Raw genomic sequence first — 17,505 nt, 5'->3', positions numbered from 1 at the left:
AAACAAGTCAAATTAACCAAAATACCATCACTTGTTTGGGCTACAACCCCTAAATACCATTTTATTTTCTCCTTATAAATTTTTTGAGGGAGCTTACTGAACGTGTTTCCATAGAGTAACCACTCTTGTGGTAAAATTGTTGATTTAACCATCCCATTGATTGTTGAGGTGGTTTCAACTGTTTTAATGGAATTTTCCCAACAAAAAGACAATTCGAATTCAGAAGGGAAAAAAAGAAATTCACCACAAACTCATCCACTTGTAATCAGTTTCATCCTGAGAACCAGTTCTAGTGTCAAGCTGAAACACATCACAAAAAATAACTGTTTCCATGAAGTATACAACACATAATGCAAGTTTCCATTGCATAAAGACTCGGTGCTGACATAAACACAGACAAAATACCCACTGCTGAGACATATCGCAAGGACTCTATACAATCAATCCAAGTTCTAAAGATTAAGAAGGACTCAATGCTGAGACATAACATGAAGACTCTATACAATCAATCCAAGTTCTAAAGATTAAAAGAATCGTTTGGTGTTCGTATCTACCGACTTCCCTTTTAATTAGTGGGATCCATGGAACCCCACATCTTCCAATGGGTTCTCTTCTGAAGCTCCATGAGCAGAGACATAAATACAGATGCTTTTCTCGAGACAATTCACAGACACTACTGTGGCAAAGAGAGAGGAAGGTTAAAATAATGTGTTGAATGATTCCTCAGATTACCAGAATGGTTTTACTTGATTAGCCTTCTCTCAAAGCAGCTTGTGGGGTTTCTTTTGGGACCATGACAATGGACGACCTGGAATTTTACAGGAACAATGACGGTTGTTAGAGATGAGATGAATAATAAAATATGTGACACATTATAATCCAGGCAAACCCTCTGCCTTTCTTGCATGCACACACTATATGGTTCATGATGTCATAGAATTTAATCTTTCATACCTTGTCTACATTTGTTTGTGCATATATATTTCAACTAAATGGTTGTATTGGTTCAATTTTTTTTTTTTTTATTGGTAATCAAACTCATTGAGCTAAAAATCAAAGTGCAGCATAAAGATAACCCTCAATTTTTTCTGGATCTGGATCTGATCTGTTTATCACTCGAATTCATCAGCTCCTCAAATGTGTCTGATGCTAGACATTCAGTTTGAACACAGGAGTGGCATGATAGATTGCTTCTAAATTCTAAGTCATCTAAATTTTCATTGTTTCTGTTGCATGTCCATTCTAATGCCACCAAGGTAATGGAACAGCATATTGTCTGGATAGATTTAACTACTCTTCATACTAGTCTACTCTATGCTTGCACAATTGCTACTCTACTCATCACACACAGGCACGCACACACTTTAACATATAAATTGTTCACTCTGATGCACATGATATTTTGCTATAGTATTCAATTTGGGAACATAGGTTCTATATTTTAGAGAGTAGAGGTCACCTCTAGAATGCAAAGATAACTACTTGCAAGGCTAGATTCGAAGCCTGCCACTCGAGTAGCAGTACTGCTGTTCTTAGTCCTGCTGCAATCTAAGGATTCCTGTTAAAAAATGGCATTAGAGCCCTCGATCACAAAGTAAAGGGAAAAGGTCAATTCAATGCACAAAAAACTATAAACTAGGTACCCCAAGTTTTTCTTCCAAGTTCTCTTCTTCCTTTAGTTGGTATGAGAGAGAGAGAGAGAGAGAGAGAGAGAGAGAGAGAGGTACTCTGAGTTTTTCTTCCAAGTTCTTTTTCTTCCCTTAGTTGGTATGTACCCCAACTATGTACCCCACGTTTTTCTTCAAAGTTCTTTTTCTTCCCTTAGTTGGTATGTACCCCACGTTTTTCTTTGAAGTTCTTTTTCTTCCCTTAGTTGGTATGTGAGAGAGAAATAGAGAGAGACGGAGAGAGAGACAGAGAGAGCACTGAGTACCTCAAATGTCAGAGTTCATTTCGCAGCCCCTTTCAGCCAGCTGTTTGATCTGAACCACTTGTAGCCTGAGTGAGCTGCGGAGAATGTGCAGCAATCATAAATTGTGGTGGTGCCGTAACTGGAGGAGCTACACCTGAAATCTCTAATAGTAAGGGACTGTTCATTCTCATTTCAAAATCTCACTTCAAACTTCAAAGAATGAAGCCAAGTTAGAAATAAAAAAGAATCACCCTATTTTCATTTCTGTTTTTTTTTTTAATTATTGATAAGAAATTACTGGTATAAAGGGAACCCAAAAGGAAACTAGAACTACAAAAAGGAAAAGAACGCTATGCCTGAAGGGAATGGTGCCTGGATGGATGGCAAAGGTGTAGCTGTGGCTCCATTGACATTCGGCCCACTAAATTGCATTATATGATGACTAGGCACTGCATACCCTTGAAGTGCAGCATAACCATGACCGCTTGGTAGAGGCTGACCCACCTGAGCATATGGGTAAACGGCTGTATTAAGGGTTCCTGGTGCACTATACATCTGAAGGTACTGATGCCCTACGTAGGGGGTGTACATATTCTGCTGCATAAAAGGGACAATCGAGACATCAGCCATAAAGAAAATCTTAAGCAACAAGTTGAATTGGTACAATTGAAAATAGATTTTATATGTTACAAAACCAAAAGGACAGAATACCAAAGCCCAGTGGATTAATGTATGGATACCCATAATCCTTGGCTGTAATTACCATCTGATTAGTTGGTAAACATTGTTAAAGAGACTGTGGGACCCACTAGAACAGGACATGGTGCAGCAGTGGGTATCTCACTATTCATCGACGTCATTCATTTCTTTGGACATTGATGAGTCCATGAGTCATTGTTCATGGCCCATCAGAGAACAATATACTTTATCCAAACTAAAAACCTGCGAGACATAATTATATAAATATTCCTAAACACCATGCTTGATATAGATCACCAACCTGTGCATAAACATATTCTGGTCCATATGTTGCATAGCTGCAAAAAGAAAAAAAGTGATCATTAGTTTCTTAGAGAAAACTCTATACAAGTCTTACTTTGAAGTTTGAAGACAAGTAAAAATCACCCATAAGGCTTCTAAATGAGAAATATACCTAAAGAAACAAAGGAAATACTGACCCATATGGAGGATATGCGAATCCCTGCTGGTAACTGTAGGGAACCGGATGGTAATATGTCGGACTTCCAACATATGGCCCCCGACCTCCTTGGATTGCTCCAACATAAGGGCCCCCTGAACGTATCCGTCCTACAAAAGTAAAAACACCAGAGAGGTCAAATAGTAACTCTAAATTATCTAGATGTATTACAGAACAACTTTCCTAATATGATATCCTCATCTAAGAAAACAATCGACTTCTGAACATATGATGAGGAAGAAACCATAAAAAAAATGCATAGAAAAGCATTCGGCTTTACTTTTTAAAATATACCTGTTTTCATATTAATCTGTATTAGAGACAACAGCTAAGCAGATTTTTCTTCAATGAACTCTAATGAAAGGGACCCCTGAGAGCTGTATTGGTGAGGTTGTTAATTATATTGTTAAGATCTTAAGCTATTGTTCATGGTTGTTCTAGTAACAAGACACCACGATCTTGAAACTGAAGCACTTCCCCATGTTAAAAGGATAGTGATTCTAAAGAGAACTATTGGAAGTCTTCACAGCATTTTCCCAAGTAAGACTAAAATTATGGTTTCTATATCATTCACATGCTACATATTGCACAAACATACACATCAGGGGCAGCCGCTGTCTGTTCTACAAATGGACAATGGAGATGAACATTTTAGGGTGAATGTCCATCAATGAGGAACTACTTAGCTCCACTCTCCACTATGAGAATAGACATGTCGATGTCCGGTGAGAATTATATATTGTTCCAAAGCCTCAGTACCATGGACAAAGAAGCTAGAAAGAATCTTGATGGAGAATAAGCAGAGGGCAGGCAATAAGATGCAGAAGGTCTACTGAGGCGAAGTGAGAGGTTTTGCGAATCTAAGAAGCATGCTTATCAAAATAAGGCACTCAGAGGGAAGTGGCAATTGAGGAATTTAACAGCCAAGGGACTCTAAAGGAAGGTAATATGCATGAGTACAAATGTGGTGAGAGTGCGTGGAGGGGATTGGAAAGACATTAACAGGTTGACCCGGAGTTTAGTAGGGCACTTTGGTTGAGGTGTTAGGTTTTCAAATGACTTCCATTGTGACAATGGTTGCTCAAGGTATCCTTGCTGGAGAAGAAAAGCTTATTTGTTTGTCGCCACTGCATGCAACTTGACAGAAATATCATATTATCTGTACTCTGGAATTTTTTTCAAAATACACCATCATAACATTGTAGATATTTTCTTTAACTAAACAAAATTTCATTCAACAAAAGGCAGTTATAAATTAAAGGGAAAATTTCGTATAGACCCCTAATTCTTCATATTATTTCATGGTAGACCCTCCTTCCGTTTTTCTTTCAAGCAGCATTAGGAAACCCTTAAAGATTTCACCATACCCTCTCATCTCTTATCTCCCTCTTTTATTGCCTTTTGACTATAAAAATTAGCCCTCAACAAATCTTTTTATACTATTTCAACCCAAAAACTTTTTAACCATCTTTTTCTCTTTCCACCCATTAAAAAGTTTGAGTTAAAATAGTATAAAAAGATTTGTTGGGGCTAATTTTTGTGGTAAAAAAGTCAATAAAAGAGGGAGATAAGAGATGAGGGGGTACGGTGAAATCCTTACAGATTTCCTTATGCTGCTTGAAAGAAAAATGGAAGGAGAGTCTACCATGAAATAACATGAAGAATTAGGGGCCTATACGAAATTTTCCCTAAACTAAATGTGGAGAAAACTTAATTTTGTGATTGATATTTGGGCTTCTTTCTAATTGACACATTTTAACTCTCAAATACACACACATACAAAGAGAGAAATTGACTTGCCAACAAACACATAAACAAAGAAAAATCTCTCCTTCAAATATACATATATGGGATTGTATACAATGAGACCATTTACCTTTGGTACATGGAGGTCACAATTACTTATAACCATCCAACGTGAAAGTAAAAGGTCACAACCCTTGGGTGTGTTGCAAAGTTTGAGAAAATTTCTTTTGAACTTTGAGCTTGGTCAATAAAATAAATGCAGCTACCCAGTTTCATATCCAAGGGTCAAGATTAATTGTTATCACCTTGTACCAAAAGTAAATGGTCTCATTATACGCTTTCTCTCTCTCTCTCTCTCTCTCTCTCTCTCTCTCTCTATATATATATATATATATATATATATATAGGGAAATGTTAGGCCCTGGCAGGTATGCACTCAAATAGATGCATCAGTGAGGATCTATCGTCCATTTATACGGATGGTGAAGACACTTCCCATAAGTCCCAGCCCCGGTTCCTCTCTCAGTGGGGCTTTTTCCTTCTCTCTCTCTCTCCCCACAATTAACCAACCACTAGAAATTCTCTTCTCTATTCACTCTCCTCCCTCTTTCTAACTCTAAGAGAAGCCAGTATCAGACCTCTGCTTCCTATTTTAGAGAATCAGATATCTGGTATATATTCGATGAATGAAAGACTTCCTGGCCAAAATCAGTTGGAGCATCAATGTCTGATTCGTCTCGGAAGTTATGGGGATCAGGTGAGAAGAAGAGAAAGCTTAGGTTTCCAAGATCCAAATAGGTGCAGTTCCACAGTTTGGAGGTTTCCAATGACTTTTCAGGTTGATTTCTAGCTGGGAAAGTAAAAGAACTTCAACTCAATGGGGAGAGCAAACCCTACATTTACCTCCAATTCAGGCCTGAATCCAATGATTTCATGGTCAAGAATTTGCACAAGTTCTTGAACAAGAGTCTGGTGGTTTGCAGGCAATATGACAGTTTTCAGATAAAAAATGGTGGTTTTCATGTGAATTGTGAAGAATGAAAAAGAGAGTGTATCTGAATGGTGGTTTTTCTGAGATCTGGGATCAATTTGAAGGTGAAGAGTGAGTTTTCTCAGAAAAAATGCAGCTTTAAGCAGATGGGGTATTAATTTTCTGGAAAAAGGTGGATTTTTGGCGAGAAATGGATTCCATTACCTCACAATTGATGAGTGTGGAGTAAGTCAGAGAGTACGGGAGGGGGGGGATCGAGTGTCCTGGTTGGTTGTTTGGAGGTGAACTTAGTAACAGGGATGTGCTTTTGTTATGAGAAAATCCACTGTTTAACGAAGAAAATGGAATGTCAGGGAAAGAAATATGAGGTCACATGTCAACCCTATAGACACGGCCTGACACATTGGCCATACGTGTCGGGCCATTTTATTGGTTTTCAGTACGTGTCGACACCTTATATAGAAGTCTCATCATTATTTTGTATATTAACAGGTTCATGGCCACACACGAATGTAGTTCTTCTTCACACAAGCGGTCTTGAGATTGAATCCATATGAGGGGGTTTATTTTTTATGAGACTAAACCCTTGTTGAACTTTGCAAGATTGCACTTTCAAAATTTAATGCCATGGGCAGGTTTGAATACTAGACACGTTAAATTGGAAGACTACACGCTACCACCATCCGTGGTGCTTATGTGTAGATAGTCAACAACATTTTATCTACTAGACGATAGTTATTTAATCGATCAGCTATTAGAGCATAAAGTCAAACAATTTAAATATTATGACTCAAAATAACTCTCTTACAAAATACTAAAATGTGACATTTATGTCTATATTTATTATAATATCATATTAAGATTGTTCCACAAAGAGTCCCAAAAATTTAAATGGGATTTATATTCTAAAATACAAATTGCAATTTGTGGATTCAAGCTTGCCATTGTCATTTCAATTTCTAAATGATTCTACTGACACAACCGTGAAATATGTATGACATGCCTTGTGCAAAATATTATTTTTGCATAAATAAAATATTTTTTTTCTTGCATAAAATATAGGGAAAATTTCATTTAGAACCCTAATTCCTCATATTATTTCATAGTAGACCCTCCTTCCGTTTTTCTTTCAAGCGGCATAAGTAAACCTCTAAAGATTTCACCGCACCCCCTCATCTATTATCTCCCTCTTTATTTGATTTTTGACCCTAAAAATTACCCCCAACAAATCTTTTTATACCATTTCAACCCAAAGACTTTTTTAACCTTCTTTTTCCCTGTCCACCCATTAAAAAAGGTTTTGGGTTGAAATGATATAAAATATTTTTTGGGGTTAATTTTTATGATCAAAAGTAAATAAAAGAGGGAGATAAGAGATGAGGGGGTATGGTGAAATCTTTAGGGATTTCCTTATGCCACTTGAAAAAAAAAAAAAAAGGGGGGGGCCTATCATGAAATAATATGAGGAATTAGGACTCTCTATGAAATTTTCCCTTAAATATATATGAATTTCTAAAATTTTATAGTTTATTTTTATGCTAGTAAACATATTTTTAAATTCTTTCATTATTTATGTATATATCATTAAATTCTCTTATTATTTATGTATATATCATATATCAATGGTTGTACGGACATGTTGAGGTCGTACAGGGTTTTTGGGCTGAAGTACTAGACACTTGAGATATGTACTAGACACGACACGCATGTCGATGTCTGTTTAACACTGACGACAATCAGATAGGATAACGACAAGAAGGGAATAGGCAAAAACACAGGTTGCTAGTATCCCCAACCTTATTTCTGAAAAGGTGTTGAAATCTACAATGTCCATCTAAATGGATGTCGTAAATTGCAGGGGTTTACCTATTATATTAGAGTGCAGCTCTAGGTGTACTAAAACCCCCACCCATATATGTGCATGTCTTTGTGTTTGTACATGTGTGTGCACGCGTGCCTGCATGTGTGTCTATAGTTAATAACTCTCAAAAGCTATAGGCTAAATTTTGAATGGGGTGTGAATTGTTAAATTACTACCTCTCAAAAGCTATAGGCTAAATTTTGAATGGGGAGTGAATTGTTAAATTACTTTAGTATCCCTTCCTTTATTACATGCTTGTAAGACGAGTATGGGTATTGTTGTCATTCAAAAAGATATAACTGATATTTAGATTAAAAAAAGATGAAGGGTTCTTCTATCATTTTAAGGACTTCTTGAATTTTTCACTAAAAACAAACATTTATATCAATAAAGTACCTAGAGTTTCACTTCATAACTACCCTTGTCTTCAGTAACTATGGCTGTTTTTTTTAGCGCAATTCAGTGGGGATGACAATCCCCTACCTGTTGTTTTAAGCAGATTAGGAGTTAACTTTTTGAAGGTATTACTGGGGCAGTGTTAGCGGTGGGAATGGAAACCACAACGTGGTAGGTGTGGGGTACTGCCACATCGACCCCAGCCATTGAATGATAAAAATGACCTTATTCTTACCAAATAAAGAAAAATATTTTGAACAAAAAATTCACCAAAGTATTTTTAGGCGTGTTATAGTCTAATGTTCAAAATATTTTCATTATTTTTATTTGGTTTTCCATATAAAAATGAAACTGCAACTCAAATTTCAGATAAAAAAAAAGAAAAATTTCATATAGAACCCTAATTCCTCATATTATTTCATGGTAGATCCTCCTTTCGTTTTTCTTTCAAACGGCATAAAGAAACCCCTAAAGATTTCACCACACCCCCTCATCTCTTATCTCTCTCTTTAATTGACTTTTGACCATAAAAATTAACCCCAACAAATCTTTTTATACCATTTCAATCCAAAAACTTTTTTAACCCTCTTTTTCCCTTTCCACTCATTAAAAAAGTTTTTAGGTTTAAATGGTATAAAAATATTTTTTTGGGGTTAATTTTTATGATCAAAAAGTCAATAAAAGAAGGAGATAAGAGACGAGGGGGTATGATGAAATCTTTAGGGGTTTCCTTATGCTGCTTGAAAGAAAAACGGAAAGCGGGTCTACCATGAAATAATATGAGGAATTAAGGTTCTATATGAAATTTTCCCCAAAAAAAATTCAATTAAAACTTAAAAATAAATATTTTGTGGCTAGTGGATCTTGTTCAATTTGAACCATGCGTTGTCCAATCTGAACCATTGGAACAATGCTTGTGTACCCTTCCACCATCCACCTGATGTGGACGGGGACACACACAAACCCACACACATATAGTTAACAACCCATAAAATCATTGAAGTTCCTGAACTATAAAATTACTTTAGTTGCTCATTTCTTAAGTTTATGGCTATAAAATGAATAAGAGCATTTTTGTCATTGAAAAAGATATTGTTGATATTTTCAATAAAATCAAGGGTAATTATGGACTGAAACTGTAGGTACTTTATTAATATAAATGCTTTAGTAAAAATTTCAAAAATATCCTCCTTCAAATTACAAAAACACCCTTGGTCTTCTGGTAAAAATATCAACAATATACCCTTCTCAATAACAAAATGCCCTCACTCTACTCTTAGCCATAGAATAAAGAAAAAGGCAACCAAAGTAATTTTAACATATCACACCACTTCCTAAATGCAACCCATAAAATTTCATGGGGTGTTTACCATAGAAAAATCTCCTCGATATACATGTGTATATGTTTTTATTTTTTTGGGGGAGGGGAGGTGGGGCGCGGGGGGGCACAGCGATTGTCTAATACTTAACAAATCCTTTAAAAAATATATGTTAAGGTTAAGAGAATTGTTAAAAGTGTATTAAAAAAAAATTGACTGCTTCTTCATAAAAAGTTGCTTTATATAGGTTGCTTAGTTACTGACTAAAAGTAGATTTAAAATCCTCAACAAAGTACAATGAAATTGTGAAAGTGTTCTAAAACTCTTTTAGTATAAATATCCTGATTTTTAATGAAACTTTCAAATATATCCTTATTAAAGTGTCAAAAGTACTGGTTGTCTCTTAGTCACAATTTAACACATGCCCTTGCTTCATGCTTAAGCAACCTATACAAATCAATTTCTTACTAGAAGCAATTATTGTTTCAGTGAATACACCCTTTGTAACCCATTCTAGCCTCAATGTCTGGATTTTGTAAGGTTATTAAAGCTAGACAATGCCTAACTCTATCAACCCTTCGAAATACAAAGAATAAAGCTAGATTAAAATACAATGGTTAAAGCTGGAATGGGTTGTGAAGGGAGTATTCAGCAAAAAATTGGGTGCTTTTCGTAAATAATTGTTTCATATGGGTAACTAGTCATTAAGTAGGGGTCCCGCGTGCTGACCTCTTCCATGCTCTCTTTATTTGAGCAGAACATGTATATACTATAACTAAACAACAAGGGGTACATTTGTCATGTAATAAGGACATAGTTGAAATTTTCCCTAAAGGAAGAGGGTAGTTGCACTAATAAAGCCCCAAGACACCTTGTAAAAACCACTTTACTTTTGTGAAAATTCTGTATATTTAATTGACAATTAAGCTACTTAGAGAAAGTAACATTTTACTAAAAAGAAACGACCTTTTAGTAAATAACCCACCACAACCCATTCCAGCCTTAACCTTGGTATTCTGAGGGCTTGTTCAGTATTAACAACTAACCCCTCCCCAGCCGTCGGCCCCTCAAAGAAAAAAAAACAAAAAGAAGTAAAAATAGAAAACGACACATACATAAGGGACTGATTTTATGAAACAGCTTCATTGCAATGAGATAGAATGTTAGGGGCATTTGTTAGACTTCAGATTTGAAACATACAGTACTTTCATTTGATGAATGATCTAAAAAAAATTCCAAATTCGCATTGCAAAAAGTGGGCTTTCTAAATACAATTAACGCAGGCATGTCCATTTAATGGGACAATTAGAGCCTGGGGTGATTTTTCTACCCTAGATATTGTAGATAGTCTTAGCATCATCTAATAAACAACTTCAAAAAAACAAAAAAATGATTTTGAGTTCCTTTACCTAGATCTAAATATCTACCAATTGACGCCTTGCATTTATTGTTGGAGAAGGACCGATTTGGTCCTTTTTAGGTTATGAATTTATTTATTTTTCATTTTCATTTTTTATATTGGACATTAGCATGAACAATGTGCGTGCAAAATTTTTAGTGATTCAAATGTCCCATATATGGTTAGAGTGTTTCATTATATTAATATGAAACCATTGCATTAAATCACTCCCATATGTATGAATGAATGAATGTATGTATGTATGTATGCATGTATTTGCGATTATGTAGAATGAAACCATTACCTTTCATACACAAACTGACAAAACTCACAAACACCTCAAGCCATTAGAAGTGCAATAGGATAGCTGCCTATCATTACTCTGCACGAAAGTCCAAGACAATTTTTCTTGGACTTTGAGTACGGTCAATGATACAGCTCTAGCTGTTTGCTTTCACATCTGATGAACTAGGGTGAGAACAAAGATAAAGACTACCGATTTATCACCCAGATCTCGTACATATTGACAATGCTTAGGAATTTCCTAGTCTTCCAAAAAATCTCGCAGTTCCTCATAGTTTATCACCCATATTTGCCCCAAATCACTTGAAATTTTGAGCGTCTATTATTAAAAAATAGTAGAATCTAATAAAAATATTAAAAAAATAATTTAAAAATATAAAATGGCCAAAATACCCCGAAACTTTTCGGGGGTATTTTGGTTAATTTATATTTTGTGAATTATTTTTTATATATTTTTATTAAGTGTGCCTCGATGAGTAGAATATACGCCTAAATTTTCAAGTGATTTGGATTTGTAAAAAAAAATAAAAATTCAAATACGAAATAAAGTTGTAACCGTCAGATCAACCCAAATTAAATTAGGGCCATTGGTTGACACTGTAGCAGCCTATGGGCTGACAACATCCATTCCCATATATATATATATATATATATATATATATATATATATATATATATATATATATATATATATACGGCAGTGATTTCATGCAACGGTTGTATCATAGTATAATGCAACGACACTTCTAGAAACCATGTTTGTGGTTTTGTATGACTCAAAATTTTGCAAACAAACCCTCGTCATCTCAATAATCAATCTCAAAAAAAAATAAGTTTAATTTGAACCCTAGATATGGTCAAAATGAGTAGCCTCCAAAAATGAATCTAGACTGTTCATTTGGTAAATTTCAAGATCTTAGCCTTTATAAACTCAAAATCATTTTTTTATTTTTTTACATTGTTCATCTAATGATAATAAAGCCATCCAAAAAAATTGGAAATAAAAAAATCCTTTTAAGACCTAGATCTAAGCATCTCACCAAAATGAACGGCTTATGTTACTTGAGCTAAACAAATACTTTCTAGGTTGTGTTTTCCAATTTTTCTTTTTTGTGATTGTTCATTAGAATGAAAAGAGTGTATATTTCAAATTTTGAATCAAACAAATGTCCATAACATGGTTTTTGAAGGTTGTTGCATTATACTACTATACAACTGTTGCATGAAATCATTGCCATATATATATCTATATATATATACAATGTCTCAATTGCCCACTTCCCGAGGGCAATACTTGCCCTAAGCCAAGGGGCACTTATGTCATTGTTTCCCTCTTAAGGGTGAAAAAAATGTTTATGGTTTTTTTTCAAGTTTCTTTTCATTTTCTTTTCTAACCGCCCAAGCTTATTTTTAGGCTTTGAAAGTAAAAACCGAAAACCATTTGCTCTAAACCACAATTTGGCGCACCTGCCTAGCACCTACACGGCCACCAGCCTAGTGCCTAGTGCCTATGCGGCCAGATCCCATAGGCCACCTAGTGCCTAAGTGCCGGCCCAGCATTTGTTTGAATCATGTCTGATGTTATTCTCTCAAAAATCCATAATAATGCCTCTTCTTTGTGGGAATGAGCATGCTCATCCACCAAAACAGTTTCTAGGATAAACACTAAAACAACTCCATGTCACCATCAATAATGAAAGGTTGTTTGTGCCTCTTAGTTGTACTGTTCACGGAACAATATATCTCTTCAGATGAGCGCACGCACACACACACATACATAAATACATATATGCGTTATGTGAATGCCCAAGCGGCAGCTAAGGTGATCTAGAACTTACGAGGGTCCTAGATGGTCCAACTGTACTTCATTATTTAATCATATTATTTAAATAATCATTTAAAAGCAGGTAGAGAAAGGGTCTATGGTAAAATACAAATGGTATACCTAAAAGCCAAAATAAAAGAAAGCTATCAACTACTCACTCATTGAAAGTCTAGTCCTCGTGGGAACTCAGCTACTCATCATACATCCCTCAAATGCAAACACTTAACAAATAGCCCTCTCCTATATGTATTGTAGTTCAATGGCCTTATGCTATACACACTCCTCTCCTGAACAGCTTACCCACCTGTCCAACAACACATACAAGCACAAGCCTGGCCACCCAAGAAAGTCACAGCAAGGACTCCTTTTTGGTTTCATCTCCGCTTTACTTTTGGAAAGTTTTGTCTCTCAACTAAGAAAGCGTTACAAGACTTAAAAATGGGGTTCAAAAACAACTCCACTATATCCCAACCACTGAACTGGCCAACAATAAGGAGAAGTGGCATGTAAGGGCATTTGCTTAAGATAGGCATATTGTATCTATCTTATCATTTTCTTGTTTCACAAATGGATCAACTACCCTATTTACAATATTGGGGAAATATATTTTTTTTATAAAGGTGTAGTACTTTGGTCACGAATCCCCACTCACGTATATATCACAAGACATCGAGAGTATGGTTCTTCTGGAATTTATAAGATGTTATTAAAGCCTAGGCTGTCTTGTTAGGCTTGAAGTATTTTGATCTGTTCATCCAACTATTTAAAGGGAAAAAAAAATCTCCTTATCCAACAACACATGCAGTCAAAGAAAGAAAGCACATTTATTTTGCTGCAACAGGTTTGCACTTGATGCATTGTATTGCGATATAAACAAGTAGCTGAAATTTTGGAAGACATAAGAAAGTTCCCATCTCCATGTGAAAATATGTTATCCTCCCCACAAGCCCTAGCTATAAGATTCACCACACCTCCCTTCTCTCTTGCTCACACATCATAAGCAACAAATGTTAGGTAGATTCCCTCTTCAAGACAACCTCCGCATAACCCATAAGCATGTGAAAATTCATAGGACTAGTCTGTAGTTGATGGCCATGGTAACTCCTATCCACAAGAAGGGTTAGAAACCTACTTCCCATTGATTTTATCCCCTGTAACACATTATAGCTCACTAAACTTACACCTAACCATTCATTTATGTGAGCCTAACCTGACAGCTCAAATGTTGGTTTAAAGTCCCAATGTTAAAATAGCTGGACTTATTCGAGTTGAATACCGTAATTGCCTTGGCTTGGTAGAGGGACAAATCAAGAAACTTAGTTTCAGCACCTTTCTGAAAATTTTGCTCAACTCAAACTCAAATTCCCCAAAATTATTATCCTTATTGGAAACTCACAGGGTCAAGTAAACTTGAGTGATTTGTTTTTGTTTCAATTTTTACAAATACAAAGAAATTAATTTTTTTCATGTTGTGTATACAAGTAACTTCAATTATTTTTGCTCAAAAGTGTTAGGGATTTGCTTGAGCCCATTTAACCACTACGTAGCTGGATTAGCAAATCCAAATGTGTCTTTGGGTTTGGGAGTGAAAACCTTTTCATTCAAACAGTTGTCACATTTAGAAATTTTGGGCCCCCAAAAGGAGCACACTGGCGTGTAGATCTATGATCATAAACTCATATCCATTCATCTAATCACAAACTAAAAATGCAAACCTCCATACAGGTCATGTTCCATAAATCTAATCTTGATATTTGAGAAAGTCACAAGATAGAACTGAAAATGCAAATTATATACAGTTACACGATCTATAAAATGAGTTGCCACGGAACAAGTGCATTAGTCACTGACCACACAACAGAAAAAAAAAAAAAACATGCGAATAACAAACTTCTGCATGAAAACTAAGTTTAGACTTCGATACGCATGCGTGCATGTCTAAGGAAAAATTACCCAGTTAAAACTTTCTAGACCTTTATTTTATATAAAATATTTCGAGACCCATTTTCGTATTGAGCATATTCCACATTTCTGCCAAAAAGAGTTACCAACTGAACTGATTATTTCGATATTTACATTGTGGGGAAGTTTTCATGAACATAACTATCACATAAGGTTACGAGGCATGCCAAAAATCACATCTTTATCCTTTTGGAAAACATATGATCCGAGTTGGGTACCATACATATAGCCATGAAATTCTCAAAACTTTTACCACCATTGCCAACAATTTGATCAAATTTGGTCAATTTCAAGAGTGGCAAGAGAAAAATAAAGCACAACAAAGACATCACAGAAGCCCAGCAAATGTATTGCTTCCAGAAAAACATTTCAACACAATCCGCTCAAACTAACTCAAATCATCATCATCATCCGAGCCTTATCCCATCTATTTTGGGTTGGCTACATGAATTCTATTCCGCTTCAAGATTCATGAAAAGATGTGGCAAAGTTTTACGCTGGCTGCCCTAATTAACACAACCCTCTTCTTTTGCCCGGGCTTGGAACCAGCCATGGCGGGCTTAAACTAACTCAAATAATGTTCCAAAATCAATCCTAGTACCATGATTCTCAATATTCAACAACCCCAAAACCCTTAATGCATGCTATCCAAACTTATGAGATAACTAATCAGTGGCAACAATAGCTATTAGATATGAAGCATTCCCTATAGAGATAAAAAACCTCCTCCGCCAGATAACAAGCATGCGAACAACATCAGGAGGCATCAATGACTGGGTTTATTGCAATCAATCTTAAAAAGCTATCAATAGATCAATCAAGTAATCTAACATGAGAGAGAGAAAGAACCTACCATAAGGTGGAGATGGTCGAGGCCGACCTAGAGAAGCCAAGTTACAGTTCGCTCTCCTCCCATCGATGATTGGGCTAGGATCAGCACATGCCCTCCTCGCAGCTTCCGGATCACGGAAAGTCACCTAAACCCTCCATAAGAAATCCCCACCCAACCATAATAAAAACCCTAATCAGAAAAAGGGCATCACCTAAAATCCTTCCAAACCAGTAAAACCCTAGTTAAGAAAGAGGAATAACATAACCATGGGAAATCCCAATTTATCCATATAGAACCCAAATCAGGCATCACTTTAAATCCTCCAACTAGCAACCCATACACTTATAAGGTATTGACAATCAATAAGATGAGAAAGGCATCATGAAACCATAAAAACCTCTAAACAAAAAAAAAGTAAAACTTCAATAAAAGAAAAGGAGAATACTCACAAACCCATAGCCTTTGGACCTCCCGGTATTCTTATCAGTAATCACAACTGCTTCGAGGATCTCACCGAATTGCTCGAAATATCTTCTCATGGTGTCGCTCTGTGTCTCCCATGCCAATCCTCCGACAAAGACCTTAGTGAAAGTGGTATCACCAAAAGGAGAACCCATAAATGGGATACCGAAGCCTGAAGAACCGGAACCAGAACCTGATCCTGAACCAGATCCCTGTCCTTGACCAGATAGAGGCTGATACGCCATGTTTCCTATGATCCAAACACCAGAATGAAATCTATTTGCCCTAAGTGATGAAACCCAATGCCCAGATGGTATTTTTTGCCTAATTCAAGAAACCCAGAAGCCAGAGAGGGGAAAAGAAGAGAATAAGCCGATACAACGATCGACCCAGAGAACCAGAGCCCTCATATGAGGAGAAAAACCCTAGAAAAAGGAATTTGAAAACAAGAGGAGACGGCTAAAGGGGAAAGATGGGTGTGGTGGAATTGGCTGGAATCTGACATGGTTGCACAAAAGCTGATCATGGCGGGTGGTAGGAATCTTAGAGAGACAAAGAAGAAGTGGGTTCTCTCTCTCTAAGAGGTGGCCTCTCTCTCTTCTCTCACTTCTTTTCTATTTTCTAGAGAACGAATTCGGTCATAATAATGATTCGGTTACAGCAAAAACACCCCTCCGTTATTCTCAGTATGGGGAACCCGAGGGATAACAAAGGCACAAAGGAGGCAGCACAGGAGCAGCGTGGGAACCCACAACAGGGGTGGAGGGGCCCTCTCTCTCTCTCTACTTTCTCTCCCTATACACCCTTCTCTCACCTCTTCCCTATGTGTTTCTCTTACACCTCTACAAACACATCTTTCTCTCTCTACAAACACCTCTCTCTCTCTACAAACACCTCTCTCTGTAGCAGCTTCTCTCTCTACAAACACCTGCTCTCTCTCTCTAGCTGCTTCTCTCTACAAACACCTGCTCTCTCTCTCTAGCTGCTTCTCTCTACAAACACCTCCTCTCTCTCTAGCTGCGTCTCACTCCACAAACTATATCTAAATAGACTAAACCCTAAACCCTAATTGGGTTTCATGTTGTTGCAAGCATTTGACTTTTCTTAGAGGGGGATGCACAAGAGATGGTGAGTGCAGGCTGGAACCCAGACAAGTTCAATCCACTTTGTGATGTGACCAAGGGGTTCAAATCAAAATTAGCTTTTTAGGGAGAGGAACTGAAATATAACTGCCTTCTGCCTATTTTATCTAAGGTTTGATAGGGTTTAGACATATGCAAATTGGGAAAATCCAGGGGA

At 36.5% G+C, this 17,505-nt stretch overlaps 1 protein-coding gene across 4 annotated transcripts; it reads right to left on the bottom strand.

The window, feature by feature from the left end:
• Nucleotides 1-239: 239 nt before the first annotated feature.
• On the bottom strand, nt 240-16,311 carry LOC18439737 (RNA-binding (RRM/RBD/RNP motifs) family protein). 4 transcript variants are annotated; one of them, XM_006849895.4, is made up of 8 exons: nt 16,194-16,311; nt 15,766-15,889; nt 3,091-3,220; nt 2,913-2,949; nt 2,269-2,509; nt 1,934-2,066; nt 1,460-1,558; nt 240-808 (listed from the first exon to the last, which is right to left on the bottom strand). In XM_006849895.4, the coding sequence occupies exons 1-6, from the start codon at nt 16,281-16,283 to the stop codon at nt 1,966-1,968; spliced, it is 723 nt and encodes a 240-aa protein (XP_006849958.2). In that variant the 5' UTR covers nt 16,284-16,311; the 3' UTR covers nt 240-808; nt 1,460-1,558; nt 1,934-1,965. The 4 variants fall into 4 exon arrangements, with proteins under 4 accessions (XP_006849958.2, XP_088718922.1, XP_020526513.2 ...); XM_088862796.1 differs by having other exon boundaries at nt 1,934-2,007; XM_020670854.2 differs by having other exon boundaries at nt 2,269-2,506.
• Nucleotides 16,312-17,505: the final 1,194 nt, after the last annotated feature.

The sequence above is a fragment of the Amborella trichopoda genome, chromosome 3, assembly GCF_054954075.1.
Source record: "Amborella trichopoda isolate Santa Cruz 75 chromosome 3, AtrichopodaSantaCruz75HAP2 v2.0, whole genome shotgun sequence".
NCBI lineage: Eukaryota > Viridiplantae > Streptophyta > Magnoliopsida > Amborellales > Amborellaceae > Amborella > Amborella trichopoda.
This window is presented reverse-complemented; position numbering and strand designations above follow the sequence as displayed.

What these genes read in the sequence shown, in the direction of transcription:
- LOC18439737 (XM_006849895.4), bottom strand. Translation starts at nt 16,283, where the DNA reads ATGAGAAGATATTTCGAGCAATTCGGTGAGATCCTCGAAGCAGTTGTG. An exon ending in GGTCCAAAGGCTATGGGTTT is followed by an intron (nt 15,890 to 16,193) that starts GTGAGTATTCTC and finishes TGGAGGGTTTAG; the next exon opens with GTGACTTTCCGTGATCCGGA. An exon ending in CAGAATATGTTTATGCACAG is followed by an intron (nt 2,510 to 2,912) that starts GTTGGTGATCTA and finishes CCTTTTATGCAG; the next exon opens with CAGAATATGTACACCCCCTA.